The 15,459-nt window shown below is 54.4% G+C and overlaps 1 protein-coding gene and 1 long non-coding RNA gene across 2 annotated transcripts in view; one reads left to right on the forward strand and one right to left on the reverse strand.

Moving 5' to 3' along the window:
• Window positions 1–3,846: 3,846 nt before the first annotated feature.
• Window positions 3,847–11,742, reverse strand: LOC117061990. The gene is made up of 2 exons (XR_004428170.1): window positions 11,493–11,742; window positions 3,847–4,025 (listed from the first exon to the last, which is right to left on the reverse strand). It is a non-coding gene; the product is annotated as an uncharacterized LOC117061990 (long non-coding RNA).
• A 166-nt stretch (window positions 11,743–11,908) lies between these two features.
• VAX2 (ventral anterior homeobox 2) overlaps window positions 11,909–15,459 on the forward strand; it is a 33,706-nt gene continuing 30,155 nt past the window's right edge. The window contains exon 1 of the mRNA XM_033175015.1: window positions 11,909–12,216. Within this exon, the coding sequence (XP_033030906.1) occupies window positions 11,970–12,216 (247 nt within the window). The 5' untranslated portion in view covers window positions 11,909–11,969. The remainder of the gene's footprint in view (window positions 12,217–15,459) is intronic.

Raw genomic sequence — 15,459 nt, forward strand, 5'->3', positions numbered from 1 at the left:
CTTCCTCTTGTTTCCCTAGCATAATTCATGTCTTTCTTTAAGAAACCCATCGGACGCACAAAGATCAAAATCTTAGGTAACACGCTAAGCTGGCTACGCTGTGGGGAAGCAAGCACTCTCCCACGTGGCTGGCGCGCAATGAGGGCGCAGGAAAGGTAAGCAGGAGACCTGCCGCCGGGAGCCAGCGCCAGGCGCGGGCGAGGCGGGCAGGCAGGAAGAACCGCGGACAGGGCAACTTAATCTCATTTTTACAGCGGGAGAGTGAGATGAGACGATAGCTTGAGCTTCTAGGGATGGGGCTGAGATTCTGGAGAGACACCTATTAGTCATTTCCTAATCTTTTGTGCTGCTTAGAACTTTTTTCTCAGATGCAAGTTTTCCTTTTAAAAGAAAAAGAAAAAGAAAAAAGGGCAGAGCGGAGTGGCTCACACCTGTAATCCCAACACTTTAGGAAGCCAAAGGGAGAGAAGCCCTAGAGGCCAGGAGTTCCAGACCAGCCTGGGCAACATAACGAGATCCTTGTCTCTGCAAAAAAAAAAAAAAAAAAAAAAATAGGCGAGTGTGGTGGCTCCCGCCTGTGGTCCTAGCTACTCAGGAGGCTGAGGCCGGAGGATAGCTTGTGCTTAGGAGAAGAAGGTTTTAGTGAGTCGTGATCATGTCACTGCAACCAGCATGGGCTATAGAGTGAGACCTTGTCTCTTAAAAAAAAAAGTAAAAGTCATTATTTTAAAAGTTGATGAAATTAGTTCACACCATACGCATTTACAAACACAGGTCACACACACACACACACGCACACACACACACACACTTCCAAGGTGGGGGTCTGCATGTTTGTTTGGGGTTGTTTTGTTTTGTAAGCGAACTGAAACCAACACAAGGCACTGTACTCCCCTTCTTGGTGTTTCAGGACCATGGAGGCTTCGTAAAAAGCATTTCTTTAAGGGGAGTTATTTTCAGAGGCTGTTTTCTAGCCAGGAAAAAAAAAAATCGATACTTAAACTTATCCCCTGGGGTGCGCAACATGTAAACAACCAGGTAGAATGCTCCTCCCAACCCCAAAGATCAGACTCCGGGGTTCCAGCGTTGATCGTGTATCACTCTGACTGTCCTGGGAAGGTTAGCCGTCTCCAGTGATGTAGGCTGCACGACCGACTGACTATTTGAGTCTGTTTGGCTCACAGCTGTCCCCCAGTGCTTGGCATATTGTAGGAACTCAATAAACATTTGTTAGATGACAAATATTTCAAAGAATGTGCAACAGCTCCTGGAGAACTGTTTCCAGTAGATACAGATATAAATTCCTAGCAGCATCTTGGAGTAAGAGGACAGGCCGCCTAGGCTGCCACCTCTAGAAGGCCTTGGATAGTGGCCAGTGCCTTCCTACAGAGGCCCAACAGTCACCCAACACGAGCTGTCATTCAGCTCCTCACTCTTGCATTTTGAAAGTCCTCTCCCGGCCGGGTGAGGTGGCTCAAGCCTGTAGTCCCAGCACTTTGGGAGGCCGAGACGGGCGGATCATGAGGTCAGGAGATGGAGACCATCCTGGCTAACATGGTGAAACCCCGTCTCTACTAAAAAATACAAAAAACTAGCCGGGCGAGGTGGCGGGCGCCTGTAGTCCCAGCTTACTCGGGAGGCTGAGGCAGGAGAATGGCGTAAACCCGGGAGGCGGAGCTTGCAGTGAGCTGTGATCCGGCCACTGCACTCCAGCCTGGGCTACAGAGCGAGACTCAGTCTCAAGAAAAAAAAAAAAAAAAGAAAGTCCTCTCCCAGGGCTAAGAGATAGAGAATTCCTCTAGCCTGTTCCCACCAGGCCGGTGGCTCCTAGAGACCCAGTCCTGGGTAACCTCTCCTATTCACCATAGACAATAGGCCACTCAGCAGACCGGCCTTGGGTGCTTGTGTTGGGATCCACCTGAGCCTATGAGCATGGACTCTGGCTCACATGGTGAAGGGGAAACTTCAGAGAGAGGGTGACCTAGGAAGAGGTGCCAGAGATGCCTGGCTTCCGATTGCCAAGCTCAGTCTGGAACCCGCTTGCAGGTGACACGGATCACTGATCATAAATGATTATTGCTTGAGGCAACAGGGCCCCAAATCTGAGGTTTTCCCAGCACTGGGGATATGGGAGACAGGTGGTTAGTGACCTTGAATGTACAGTGTTCTGGCTTGCACAGAAGGCATGGCAAAGACAAAAAGGACAAAAAGATGAAAAGGAGACCTGCCTACTTTGTAGTGACTAGCGGCAAAGACAAAAAGGAGGCCTGCCTAAGTGGTAAGTCACTGTAGGCAAGCTCTCTGAGGCACAGTCAGGAAGGAAAGGTGAGCCACTGCCCTTGATGGAAACACAGGAACAAAATGCTTCAAGCCCATTCTAAACTTGTGTTTTACTGGGTTCGTTTGACTTTTAACACACCACAAATTCAAAAGGTATCAAAGGATATAAAGGCTACCCATGCTGGCCTCCAGGCCTTTCCGCAAAGACAGCCCAGGGAGCAGTCCCAATGATCCCAGCTGCACCCTGAGCTTTCCAGGAGCACCTCATGAGAAATGCCTGAGAAATGATGCCTGCCCCCTCCCGTGTGTCCCCCCACCCCCCGCCACACACACACACACACACACACACACACACAGCCATTACAATATCCCTTTGTCTCTGTGCCAGAGGACTCAGATCTTTCTTGGGCTCGAGTTGCTGTTCCTTCCCTGAATTGTTCTTCCCTGAGCCTCAGGAAAGGCTGATGGATAGGCTGGGGTTCTCAGGTTGGGAAAAATGCAGGATCTGGCTTTGGGTGTGAGAGCGGAATGATAAACTCAGAATGCTCCCCAATGTCTGTGCCAGGGCTGAGTTGGATGAAGGAAGACAGGGTTCCAGCCCGGGCCTCACAGTACACTGTCCTCTGAACCCAATGACCACTTTTGGGAAGCAGAAAGTTGAACCAAACTGGGAGGAGAATTGCTGTCCTCAGCCTTGGCAGCCAGTTTCATTTCTCCTGCACCCACCACCTGGGACAGGCACTAAGGTAGTCAATGTGGAGGGCCCTGGAATCTGCGTTCACAACCCGCATGCTAGACAGTCTCCCACTGCTCCATTGGGCATGGCTAACCTCCTCATTTCTTCATTCACCCTGGCAGGAGGAGGAGAGGGACCAATTAGGGCTACAGTGTATTCTTGGCTTTAAGCCTTAAATGACACAAGCTTAAATCTTTCCTTCGGCACCCACAGAGTGCCAGGTAAAGTGCACTGGGTAAAGTGCTCTAAATATATTAATTTACTCCTCTTAACAGTTCCAGAGGTTGATACTAATATTACTCCCACTTGATGGATGAGAACACTGAAGCATAGAGAGATTCAGCAGCCTGTTAGCAACTGGTTAAGTGGTAGAGCCAGGATTTGAACCCAACCTAGCCAGGAGCCACGACTCTGAATCATTGCCTCAGAGACTGTATTCCTACAATGCTGCAGTCCAGGTGGCTCTTCCCCATTGGACAAAACCAGAAAGAATGTTTCCAGAAGGTGACTGATTAGCTGGGGACCCATAGCCATCAGTGGCCTTTCCCAAGCCTTGCCGGGCTCATCTAGCTGCTCCCAGGAAACCTCCCCGCTCTTCTGGTCAAGCTGCTGACCTGCAGGCTGAAAACCAGTTTGGGAGTCACAGGCATGCTCACACAAAAGGTAGAAATAATCCAAATTTCCATCAATAATGAATGGATAGACAAAAAGTGAGCTAATCATACAATGAAATATTCTTCAGTCAGAAAAATAAATGAAGTACTGATACACACTACAACATGGATGAAATTTGAAACAGTATGCTAATAAAAGACGCTAGGCACAAAAGCCACAGGTGATGATTCCATTTATATGAAATATCTAGAATAGGGAAATCCATAGAGATAGAGAGTAGATTAGTGCTTGCTTAGGGCTGGGGGTTTGAGGAGATAGAAGGCTGGGAGATCCAGATTTCTTTTTGAGCTGATGAAAATGTTCTAAAATTGACAGTGGTGATGGTTGCACATATCTGTAAATACACAAGAAAACCATTGAATTATACACTTTAAATGGGTGAATTATATGACATGTGTATTACATCTCAATAAAGCTATTACCAAAACACAAAAGCCAATACAGCATACACACATAGTTCGAGAACATAAGGCCGCCACCCAGCCGAGGTAGATCCAGGCTCTGCCCTGCAAGTGTCCATGTCCTTGCAGTCCAAGTTTCCTTCAGTCTCTGTAGAGGCCACAGCTCCCCTGCAGTGAGTGACACTGCCCCTCAATTCAAAAGGCCCCTCCTGTGCTGTACCAGGAGACTGGATCCAGCCTACCAAGAACCTCTTAGACTGGGAGACAGCCCCCTTCACAGAGTGAAGTTGGAGGGAGGGGAAGAAATTTTTGCCTTGGCAGGGCCCTTGGGGTCCCACACGAACCAACTATGTGACCTTGGTCTCAGTATCCTCTTCTGCAAATTGAGACAACTGAGTCCCTACCCTAAATAGTCTTGTGAGTATTTCATGAAATTATGAGTCTAGCACAACTTCCAGCACTAGCCAGTGTATTCCATGTTAGAAAACAGATGAAGGATCGAGCGAATTTGGGGGATGATGTAGATAAAATCAGAGTAGTGCGAGTGAATGGATTTAATTTGTTAAGAAAGAAGAAAAAGTTTTAGAAGATTGTCTCAAGTCTCTTGCATTTCTTTTGTTCATTTCAACTCCACACCTAGTGGGATTGTATTTGCCTAAAATGGACAAGTGAAAGAGGACACTCCTACCCCTACAGGGAGAGGGCAGAAGAGAAGAGGGGAATAAAGAAGCAAGGAAAAGGGAGATGGAGGAAGGAGAGAGTGTTGGTGAGGAGGATACTAGGGAAACTGCCTCAAAAACTCAAGGGACAGGAAGGACAGAACTGCCCAGGGAAGGGGTGGCTGAGGGGAGAGAGGAAGGCTGAAGAAAAGAAGGAGAAACGGAGGCAAAGGGAGGGAGAGGTGACCAAATCATCAGGTGAAAGGGGAGGAGGAGGAAGAGTCACAGAGAACTACCAGGGAGAAGAAGGAAGAAGCCAACTAGCCTGGGATCAATCTGGAGAAGATTACCAAGTCAGGAGTCCGAAAGCCCCCCTTCCAGAACCTGGGGACACTGGTCTCCATTGCCTGCCAACTGGGACCTCTCTTCCTATTCTGGCCCAGCCATCCTCTCCCTGCTCTTGGGCAGCCCTGGAGAATCCTGAGTCCTGTGGATGGACAGGTCTTTTCAGATTAAGTTGGACACCTGGAGGTTGGGTCCAGTCGTGTTCTGCCCGGGTCTGTTCAACCATCCCCGAATGAACCTCCTCCCACAAAACTTCCCCCACCTCCCAGACCCCACTACCCCTGGCTTGCCCCCTCCCTGACCCCACCCAGAGACCTGACCATTTCTCATTTCCTGAACCAGAGCATGCTGATCACCACTGGCCTTTGCTCCAGCAAAGTGCCAGCTTCCCCAGCCCTTGTCTAAATTCAGGTGGTTCCCAACCAGGCTTCATCTGGAAGCCTTTTAAATATATGGATAGCCACTAGGAACCACTAAGGAGTCATTTAGTCTTTAGCTGAGCACCAGCCATTTTAAGTTGTCTGGTTGATTTAATATGTGGCAAGTGTTGAGAACTCCAGTTTGCCTCCTTCCTTAAGCCTTCCTGGCCCTGGGCCAAGGCCACAGCCAAGGCAGTACTGCCTAATATATATTTGCCTGGTTAGGTACCTAGAGGACCTCCTCAGGTCTGACATGTTAGCAATGGTCACTCTGGTGTGGCCTTCTTTACAGCCCAGCCTAGACCCACAGCCTCCCTGGGGGAAGCCCTCCTGGTTAGGCCCTGGGACTCAGCAGATCAGGAAAGTTGCCAGCACCTTGCTTCGGGCCTGGCACACAGGCAGCAGATCTTGACAGGCTCTAGAGCTCCCACAGCTTGGCTGGAATCTCTGCTGGGGCAGAGAAGATGGAGCAAAGAGCGGCAAAGTAGGTAAGTGCTGAGGGGGCTCTGTGCTGTGCCCTGGAGGTGTCTTAGGCCCAGAAACCCACACTGAGGTGGCAGAGGGAAGGATTCAGCAGCAGTTAAAGCTACTGTCCTGCAACCCAGAGCACACAAAGCCAACTGAAGACCTTGTGGGCCTAGGCCAGCGAAGGTAAACGCCAGGTTGGACAGGTGGTGGGTCCAGAGGTGGTGCAGTGGCTGGAGTCTTTGGCTTCTCACCCTGAACCAGGCAGGTTCAGCACAGCAAATTTGGGTTCCCTGTTCCCCACTCAGGGGTAACCTCTCACCCATGCTCATAGAGAGTGCCCCTACAGCCCAAGGGTCCTTCTCCTGCGTAAACCCCAGAGGGCAACACTGGCATCCAGCACAGACGTGCCACAGTCATTTTGTGTTGTCTGAAATGAGCCGTGACTGAGCCTGCAGGGGCCAGTGATCCAGGAGGGGCCTACACAGTGAAATTTGAGGAGCTCCCCCAACCTCTCTTGACACCCCAAGGACCTGCCTATGGTCTTACTGTTGAAGCTACCTCCTTCACTTTCAGCACTGCTACTTTTCTCAGAAATAAATATATTTTTATTGTTTTATAAAAATAACAATGCTCATTGTAAAAATACCAAAATCCAATACGATCACATCTTAAAATGTCAATCCTTCCCTAGCAGTGGGTGAGTTAGTGGGCCCCTCCCAAACAGGCTGGTGCAGAGGTCAGGATCCCAGGCACTAGAGGTGGGGCACAGACAGGGGGCTGGAGAAGGAAGTGGGGTGCAGAGGCTTTCTGCCAACTCAAAGAAACTACTCCTGAGTAGTTTCTGTGAGGATTGTTCCTCTCTGCTCATCCCAAGTTCCCAGCTCTCTTTAGCTGCAAAAGAACTCCCATTCCTGCCTGATGGCTGAGCAGAATGGCAGGCCTGGAGACTGGATTTTTTGGGAGGAGGGCAAGTGCCGCGGAGGATTTCCCAGGGACCTTAAGGTGGGCCCCAAAACTAGAGAGGAGAGAGGAGGGCAAGAGACCCAAAAAGAAAGTTGTCAGAGCACAGCTGAGGAACCCAGGCTGCCTGAGCCTCTGGGGCTCTGGGCCTGAAATGGCTGGGGGGGATGCGCTAGCTGAGAGAGTTAACGGGGTGGTAGAGGCAGAGAGAGTCAAAGGGGAGGACAGGAAAGAAGCAGGGGGAGCCCCGGAAGGCACCCATGACTGCGCACCCCGGGAGAGAGGCCAGGCCCCAACCTCAGCTAGAGGGAAGCGCACCCTAAGTAGCCAGACTGAGCAGGACAGAGTGCAGGCCTGGAGAGCGGGCCTGGTGCACCGGCCAGAGCATCCCGAAGGATACGAAAGAAGACAATGCTGGACAGGTTCTGAGCACCTGAGCCGGATACTGAAGGCTCTGCCAGAGCTGCAGAGCGCTGGCAGTGAAGGACAGAACCGCTTCGCAGAGAGGTACCGGGTAGTGTCTGGGGGAACCTGGCCTACGAATTCCACCCGCCCACATACATCCCTTCGCTCCCCTAGCAGCCAGCACAGGCCTCACATTGCCGACCCTAGAGAGGGCTGCTGTGGGTCGTGGTGTTGGGGGTAGGGGGCAGGGGAGTGTATTTATCCACAGGCACCGGGGATCCAGTTCTTAGCGCCACGAAGGCTCGGGAGATCCGTCCCTCCTGCTGAGTGGCCAAAAGGCGAGAAGGTGTGTGGTGCAGGCTGGAGGGTCCACGGGGAATGACCGGAACAGGCCCGAGCCCCGAAAAGGCGGCAGGAATAGGAGGGTGGCAGAGGATGCTGAGCAAGGCTGAATCCAGAGAGGATGGCCTCTTTCCCCGACTCCAGCCCGGCTTTGGAGAAGCCCCAGGGGATCCCAGTTCTAAAGGCTCTCTAAGGGGAGCTGGGAGCAGGAGTGCCCCTCCCTGCCAACGGTCTTCCCATTTCTCCCACTGAGAATGAAGGACCTGAACCACTACTGCCCTCCCGCCACCGTCTGGTATTACCCTTCCATCTCCCTTAGGTTCAGTTTCTCAATCGCCTTACCAAAAAAGAGAGGAAGTAAAGAGTCGGAAGAAATTCTCTGGGCCCCTGGGGTCTTGGCGGGTTGAGATCACAGTGAGGCCGCAGGGGGAGACTGAAGGTGAAAAGGAGAGCAGCAGGCCCGGGACACCTGCGCTCAGGTCCCAGTCGCGAATAGGGAATCCCTGATCCCAGTGAATTCGCGCCAGGTGGACCCGCCACGCCTCCAAGCTCTGCGTCCGTCTTGCACTGGGCAGGAAGTTTCCTCTAGAGCCAGGCAGGCACTCAGCGTAGGCACGCTTTGTTCCCCAACCCACGCACATACTCTGAAGGGGCGGTGCCACACCCCTACCTCCCCCAGTACACCCTCACCATGCGTCTGTACCCAGGCACAGGTGGCCCAGCTTTCCTCACCAAGGACCCGGGGGACCTAGCGAAGCAAGATGTCCACTGTCTCTAGGAAGGGGAGGACGCGGGTGGGAGCCTAGTGGCTCCCGCACAAAGCGCCTCCTTGGTGGGGAATTAGATGGCCCAGGCAGCGAGCTTAGGGAGGCACTGGGGGCCAGGCGGCCTGGGGTTCAAGAACCTCTGTTCCTGCGGATGTCCAGGCTCCCAACTCGGCTTGAAAGGCGTCTGACTGGGTCAGGGAAGGGCTCAGTGAGGAGACCCAGTCCTCCTCTCCACTGCTCCTCTATACACACCCCGGCGCCTCCCGGCACAGAAGCCCTGACTTCCTCACTCCATCCGAGCGTGCTCGTGCACTGGGGCTGGGGCCCCACTGCCCAGTCCTGCCCACAAGAGACACCCAGGATTCCTGAGGGAGGCCGAATCTTATGCCTCCAAGAGAGAACGTGAGAAAGGAAGAATAAAGGGTGCAGGAGAAAGGAGAAGACTGGAACACCCAAAAGTCCATACCTAGCTGGCTTGGAGCCGGCCGGTGCTCCCTGCAAGGCTCCCAGGAGCAGACAGGGAAGGGAAAGTTGCCAGAACGTCCAGAGTCCAGGCTCCAGAGGACTCTATAAGAGGCCTCCGACCTCTCCCAGGAGTGTGCTCACACCCAGGACCTCATCCATAGGCACTGGAAGAGGACTCCAGACTGAGACTCGAGTTATTGGCATGGCAAGATGCCATTTGTGAAATGAAAAATTAAAGTGATGACAGCAAACGAAGCCTGGCACGTCCAGCAAGTGCTGCGTTTCCATTTTTGTCTGCACGGAAACCGGGGCCTCATCTGCAGCAAGCAGAACCGCTAGAGATGGGGGTAGGGGTGCAGTGTCCAGGCAAGCCTAGTGTTTGCTTATATTTCTGTTTATAATTTTTGTATATTAGATGCATCTTACTCAAGTAATAAAAATAAACTTGAGAGAGCCAGAGAGGCAAAAAACTCTGTTTTTTGTGTTCAAAAAACAGAGGAGCGGAGGACTTGCGAGCTGATGGCGGTGGCCACAGCCCAACGGAGGTGGCCGGGACCTCAGCCTCCAGTCCCGCAGGCTCCAGGGAGAGCGGAGCCGACAGCGACGGGCAGCCCGGCCCGGCGAGGCAGACCACTGCCGCCGCATCCTGGTGCGAGGTAAGGGGACAGCCCGCGGCCCTGCTCCACTGGACCCTCACCCTACCCATACTGGGGCCCCCGACCTTCCTGCAGGTGACATCTCCCAATTCATACATTCATTTATTCATCATCCAGTCATTCATTCAGCAAATATTATTTTGAGCGTCTATTGTGTGCTGAACATTGAGCTGAGTGAGGGGACAAAGCAGCGAATGGGACCGAAGCTGTCCCCGTTTCTCCGCCTCTCGGTCCAGTCCCCTAGTCGTAGGCCCACCCGGGACCTCTACTGTGGCGGGGGCAGAAGTGCAGAGTAGAGGTGGTGGCTGGGTGAGAGACAAGACTTTTGGGAAGCTTGGCGGATGGAGAGGGAGAGGGTCTGACCTGCATGGCTGTCATTAAGGAGTTCACTGCCACTGCTACCGCCAGGCCAGGCCAGGAGGAACAGTGCAGAGCTCACCGCACACGGGCAACATGGATTCCTTCAGCCGAGCTCAGTTCCACTGGGTCACACTTTCCCCAGGACCCTCCTGAAACCTCTTTCTCACTCCTTCCTCCTACATACATACACATTCCTACAGTGCTGTGCCCCAGGCCCACAAACTCTCAGCGCCTACAGGTAGTCCACGCTGCTCTCCCTCTGAACACCCTGACTTAAGCCTTGGGCTCAATCCCACCTTTCCTGCCACCCACCCAAATCACTTTGTGGCTGCATTTCCCCTTCCTTCCTTCCTTCCTTCCTTCCTTCCTTCTTTTCTTCCTTTCTTCCTTTCACCCTCCCTTCTTTATTACCAGCAAGACCTCCCGACCTGCCCTTTTTTACCCTCCCCTTTCCCTAGGTTCCATATCCTAAGTAGAGTAGTTGTTAATTATTCAATTAAATAATTGGTATGTGTCCCCCTGCAACCTCACCTTCTGCCGGGAGTATCTGGCATCGGAAACACACAACCATTCACATGAACACTGTACACGCACTATGGTACTGACACACGCACACACTCATATACCTGCTTTCCCACTCACAGGGATAATGGAGGCTGCACCAGGGACACATGCAGCCATGCTACAGCCACTTTCACGGGCATATCCACACCCGCTCTCACAGACCCCCTTAACCAGATTATTGGACAGACGGAAGCACCCTGCTCACGCCAGCAGGTCAAAAAAACGAAGGAAAGTCTGAGATTGTAGTGCTTTAGGGGAAGGGTCACAGGCCTTGTTGCGCGTGCACACATTTGCACACACACCTTCGTTCTCAATCTCTCGTCCAGGTCCCCTTCTGAGTCAAAGGAAGTCCCCTCCCAGTGCGTTGAGAGAGACACTAGGCTCGGGCGAGCGCCCGCCTCTTCAGTAAATGCTGGGGATCCGCACGCCTCGGGGGGCTGAACCCCGGGACCCCAGCTGCTCAACTCCTCACAGCTTGACCCTGCTTCACTTCCAACCTTGCTCACCTCCGCCCTTTACCTCTCCGCAGACTCGGAGAAGGCGGGACCCGGGACAGCGACACAGCGACAGAGCATGGGGATAGCTCCGCGGAGGGAAACAAGGAAATCCCCACCTTCTATCCCTGTCTCGTGGTGCGGTCCCCTGTGACGGCCTCAGACCTGCGGGGAAACCAGGACTTTGCCGCCTACCACGGTCTCAGCCTTGCTCTCGAGTCTCTGGGCGCCTGCACCCGGCTGTCTGCCTGTGCGCCTGTTCAGTCTCCCCCGGGGATGCGAGTGAGTCGGTTTCCTTGCCTCACTTTCCCAGCCTCATTCGCCCACTCTCGCCCTTGATCTTCCATGAGGGCCAGGGGAGGAGGTCCTCCCGTCTGCGTTCATGAGTGTAGGTGTGGGTATAAATCTAGGGGTTGGCGCACTGAGCCCAGGCCTGCGCCCCCGCCTCCAGCACCCCCACCGACCCCACCCTGCCAAGCCCCCGAGCAAGGCCAACCTCCTCTTCTCTGCTAGGTCTCGCCGAGGTCGCCTTCTTTGCGCACTTTGGTTATTGATCCTGCTGAATCGGCCGGAGCGCAGCGGCTGCGCTTCTGTGGGAACAAGGGAGTGGGGAGGTGAGTAGGCTAGGGGAACGGTGGAGGGGAGGAGAGATTGATTAACTTTAGGAGGGGTTGTAGGGCATTCTTCAAGGCCGCCCCATTCTCCCTCTGCCGGGCTTGGAGCAGTGCTAGACTACGGGTGGAGTGGGACCACCGCTCCCCTCCCCCTCCCTCTCTCCCCCTGGCGCGGAGCCCCGGCGCAGCTGGGAGTCTAGGAACCCTGACTCCCGCCCAATCAGCGGCGAGGGAAGGAGCAGCGGCCAGGGGCGGGGCCAGAGGAGGAGGAGTCGGGCGGGGGCGTGAGGGGCGGGGAGCCGCGCTCACGACCAGCCTAGGCTGGCTCCGCGATAGTGGGGTTGGCAGTGGCGGTCGGCATGGGCGATGGGGGCGCCGAGCGCGACCGGGGCCCTGCGCGCCAGGCGGAGTCTGCTGGCGGCGGTGGGCGCGGCGGGGACCGCGGCGGAGCGGAGGACTTGCGAGCTGATGGCGGTGGCCACAGCCCAACGGAGGTGGCCGGGACCTCAGCCTCCAGTCCCGCAGGCTCCAGGGAGAGCGGAGCCGACAGCGACGGGCAGCCCGGGCCCGGCGAGGCAGACCACTGCCGCCGCATCCTGGTGCGAGGTAAGGGGACAGCCCGCGGCCCTGCTCCACTGGACCCTCACCCTACCCATACTGGGGCCCCCGACCTTCCTGCAGGTGACATCTCCCAATTCATACATTCATTTATTCATCATCCAGTCATTCATTCAGCAAATATTATTTTGAGCGTCTATTGTGTGCTGAACATTGAGCTGAGTGAGGGGACAAAGCAGCGAATGGGACCGAAGCTGTCCCCGTTTCTCCGCCTCTCGGTCCAGTCCCCTAGTCGTAGGCCCACCCGGGACCTCTACTGTGGCGGGGGCAGAAATGGAGTGCCGGATGCTGAGAGCCTGGTCTCTGTCCCGTGACCCTCAAGGCAAGTGCGGAGAAAAGCGTCACGCGCGCTCCGCGGGGACAGGACGTGGAGAGAGCAGCGTCGGCAACCGCGGGAGGAAAAGGCCCCGGCTCTGCAGGGCGGCCGGGGTGCTTCCTCCCCTCCTGCTCAGCCGCGTTTCCCATCCCCGACAATCCGGACCCGCACGGATTGCCCGGGGGAGACGGTGCGGGACGCGGAGGGTGGCGTGCGCGGCACTCGCCTGCTGTGCTTCACTCTCTCGCTTCCCACTTCCTCGCGGCGCCTGGGCCCAGCCGGCTCTCGGCGCCGCCTTCCCGCGGCCTGGCCTTTCACGTCCTTCCCTTTCTCCCTTGGCTCTCTTCCTCCTCTCTTCTTTCCTGGCCATTCCTCTCAGCCGAACGCGCCTTCCCGGCACCTTCTTCCTGCAAGCGCCTGGATCTGGACTGCGACCGATTACCCAGCTCTTCCCGGCCTCCTTGCCGCGAGGCCGAGGCTCCCCAGGCCCCCAGCGCCAGCCTTTCTCAGTGCCGAGGGCTCCGCTTTCCCTGGATCTGGGCCTTGCCCGGCGAGATGGGAGGAGAAAGGGGACTCCAGGGTCTTGCCCTCAGCCCGACCCCAGGTCGCGGCCAGAGACTGAAGTCCGTTGCCTCCTCCACCCCGAAGCCCCGGAGACCCAGCGCCAGAAGAGGCCACTGGCGGTAATGGCTCCCCCAGGCTCCTTCCTGGGCTCCCTCCTCCCGACTTCCTCCCGCTGCCTCTTTCCAGCCTCTTCACACGCGCCGCTCGGGAGAGCCTCTGGGCCTCTGGAGGCCACTGGCCCGAGCTGATTTCTTTGGCCTCCGCCTGGGGAAAGGGAACAGGCTGGAAGCTGGCCCTGGGTCGTTCCAGCGAAGGGATTCTGTTTGGTCTGAGCTCGGCTACCCTCAAGCTGACTGGGACACCCTGGGCCAGTTGGGCACGACCTCTCTGCGGCTGCTGGGTGTGGGTGGCTCTGAGGACTGGAGTGCAGAGCATGAAGGCAGCCCAGGGTGAGGGTGACTGATGACTGCCTTGAATACAGAGGTAGGGGCCCTAACTCTGGGAAACATTGCTGGTGCCAGATGTCACTGGGACAGTGGGTGCTCACTGCCACTCATAGTTGACTGCTTAAGTCAAGGCAGTTATACCATCAGGAATTCTAGCAGGTGTATGGACCTGTTGGGCACTAGGAATTAAATCCGGTTTTATTCTTTAGACTGTGGGGTGTCCTGAGTGAAGGCATAAGCAGCCCTTTTGGTTCCTTTAAAAAAAATCTGTAGGACTGCCAGAGAACTCAGTCCCCCAATCCTACACATTCCCAGGGGAAGATCTAAAGTCCCTGCCTGTGACACTCATCATCTTGAACCCCACCTATGGGTGGGCATTTTCTTCCCCCCAGGACAATTATGAGTTCTGTGCCCACCTAACACCCTCTCTCCGCCCTACTAACCCTTTATGTAGAGCAAATAAGTTTTGTGTACAGATGTCAATTAAATAGCCTTCAGAGGTAAACTAATAGGAAGTGGAATTCAAAAGTGACCCTCCACCCTGTGAGGTGGGGCCACCCAAGCTGGAGCAATCCACAGTCAGGCAGAGATGGGCTTGCACTGGATGTAAGACAGCCTGTGTGAGTCTTCAGAGGCTGTACTTTTTATAAATGTATGTGCACACACAGAGGTGCCATTGCATTTGTAAAATATAATCAAAATATTAGATATAAAGCATAGAGGATATATTTACACACCTAACAGAAATGAAAGGCAAGTGTGGCTTTTATAAATCCCTCTGCCCTTCCCCATTTAATGATGGGGAGGTTATTATGGGCCTGAAACGCTCAGGATGTGATTTACCACTAATCTCTCCTAGCCAGGGTCACCTGCACTGGCAGTCCCGCCATGGCTCAGGGCTCTGATCAATGAGACAGGCCTGGCACTAGTGAAGGAAAGTCTGAACTACCTTGGACCCTGAATGAACATCCTTTCCATAGGCCTTCAATACACTTTTCCCTTGACCTCTGAGAACACATCCTCCCAAAGAATCTTTGGAAGGAAACCACTAAAAGGTAAAAGGGAGTCATTTGCACTTGCTATTGTGTGTCAATGTTGGGTTGAGGCCTCCTCAGGACCTCCCCTTTCTTGGGGAGGACTTCTGGGTCCTTTCGGCCTCCTTTCATTCTGCACTCCTCCACCTAAGGGCATACCACAGGGGAGCAGGTTTGTTGAGGGAGTCCTTTGGCACAGGGAGTAGGAGGAGAGCTTGGGCGCCAGAGTTAAGCAAAGTTGGTTTAGATTACTGACCTTATAGCCCTTTAAACCTGAATCAATTTCTTTGTTTCTCTTTGCTTGTTTCAACAACTTACAAAGAGACCCATAGCCCTTACCTTAAAGGACTTGCCAAGAATCAGAGGTGATGTCTAAAACTGCAAACACCCAGTAGGATCTCCATAAATATTTGTTGACAGAATGAAGGGTGTAGCTCTGAGGTTAACCACTTTTGATGGGTGGGGCAGTGGACCTTTGTTGTCTGAGGCCTCTCCCAAGTCACCCCTTTCTCCCTCCTTCTGGCTCTGGCCCAGGGCCTGGGCTGTACTGGGAGCTGAGCACCTAGGGGTCAAGAACACACTGATGGTAAAGGAAAATTAGCACCATCTTGCAGACCACACAGTGCGGCCCTCCCCAATCTCCTTGGTGGGAACCTTTTGGGGCCAGTGACTCAAGCCTCTGCCAATGCAGGGTAGAGAGCCAGGGAGGCCAAATGTGATCCGTCCCGTGCATCAAAATGAAGGCTCCTTCATGTCACACAAGGGCACGGACCGGAGCTGCTGAGATGATACGCCGGGCGCAACAACAGGCACCCCGCACATCGCACCGCGGACACAGCGAGCCTCCCATTCGGACCCTAAGGCCGGAGAA

The sequence above is a fragment of the Trachypithecus francoisi genome, unplaced genomic scaffold (genome assembly GCF_009764315.1).
Source record: "Trachypithecus francoisi isolate TF-2019V2 unplaced genomic scaffold, Tfra_2.0 Lachesis_group17, whole genome shotgun sequence".
Classification (NCBI taxonomy): domain Eukaryota; kingdom Metazoa; phylum Chordata; class Mammalia; order Primates; family Cercopithecidae; genus Trachypithecus; species Trachypithecus francoisi.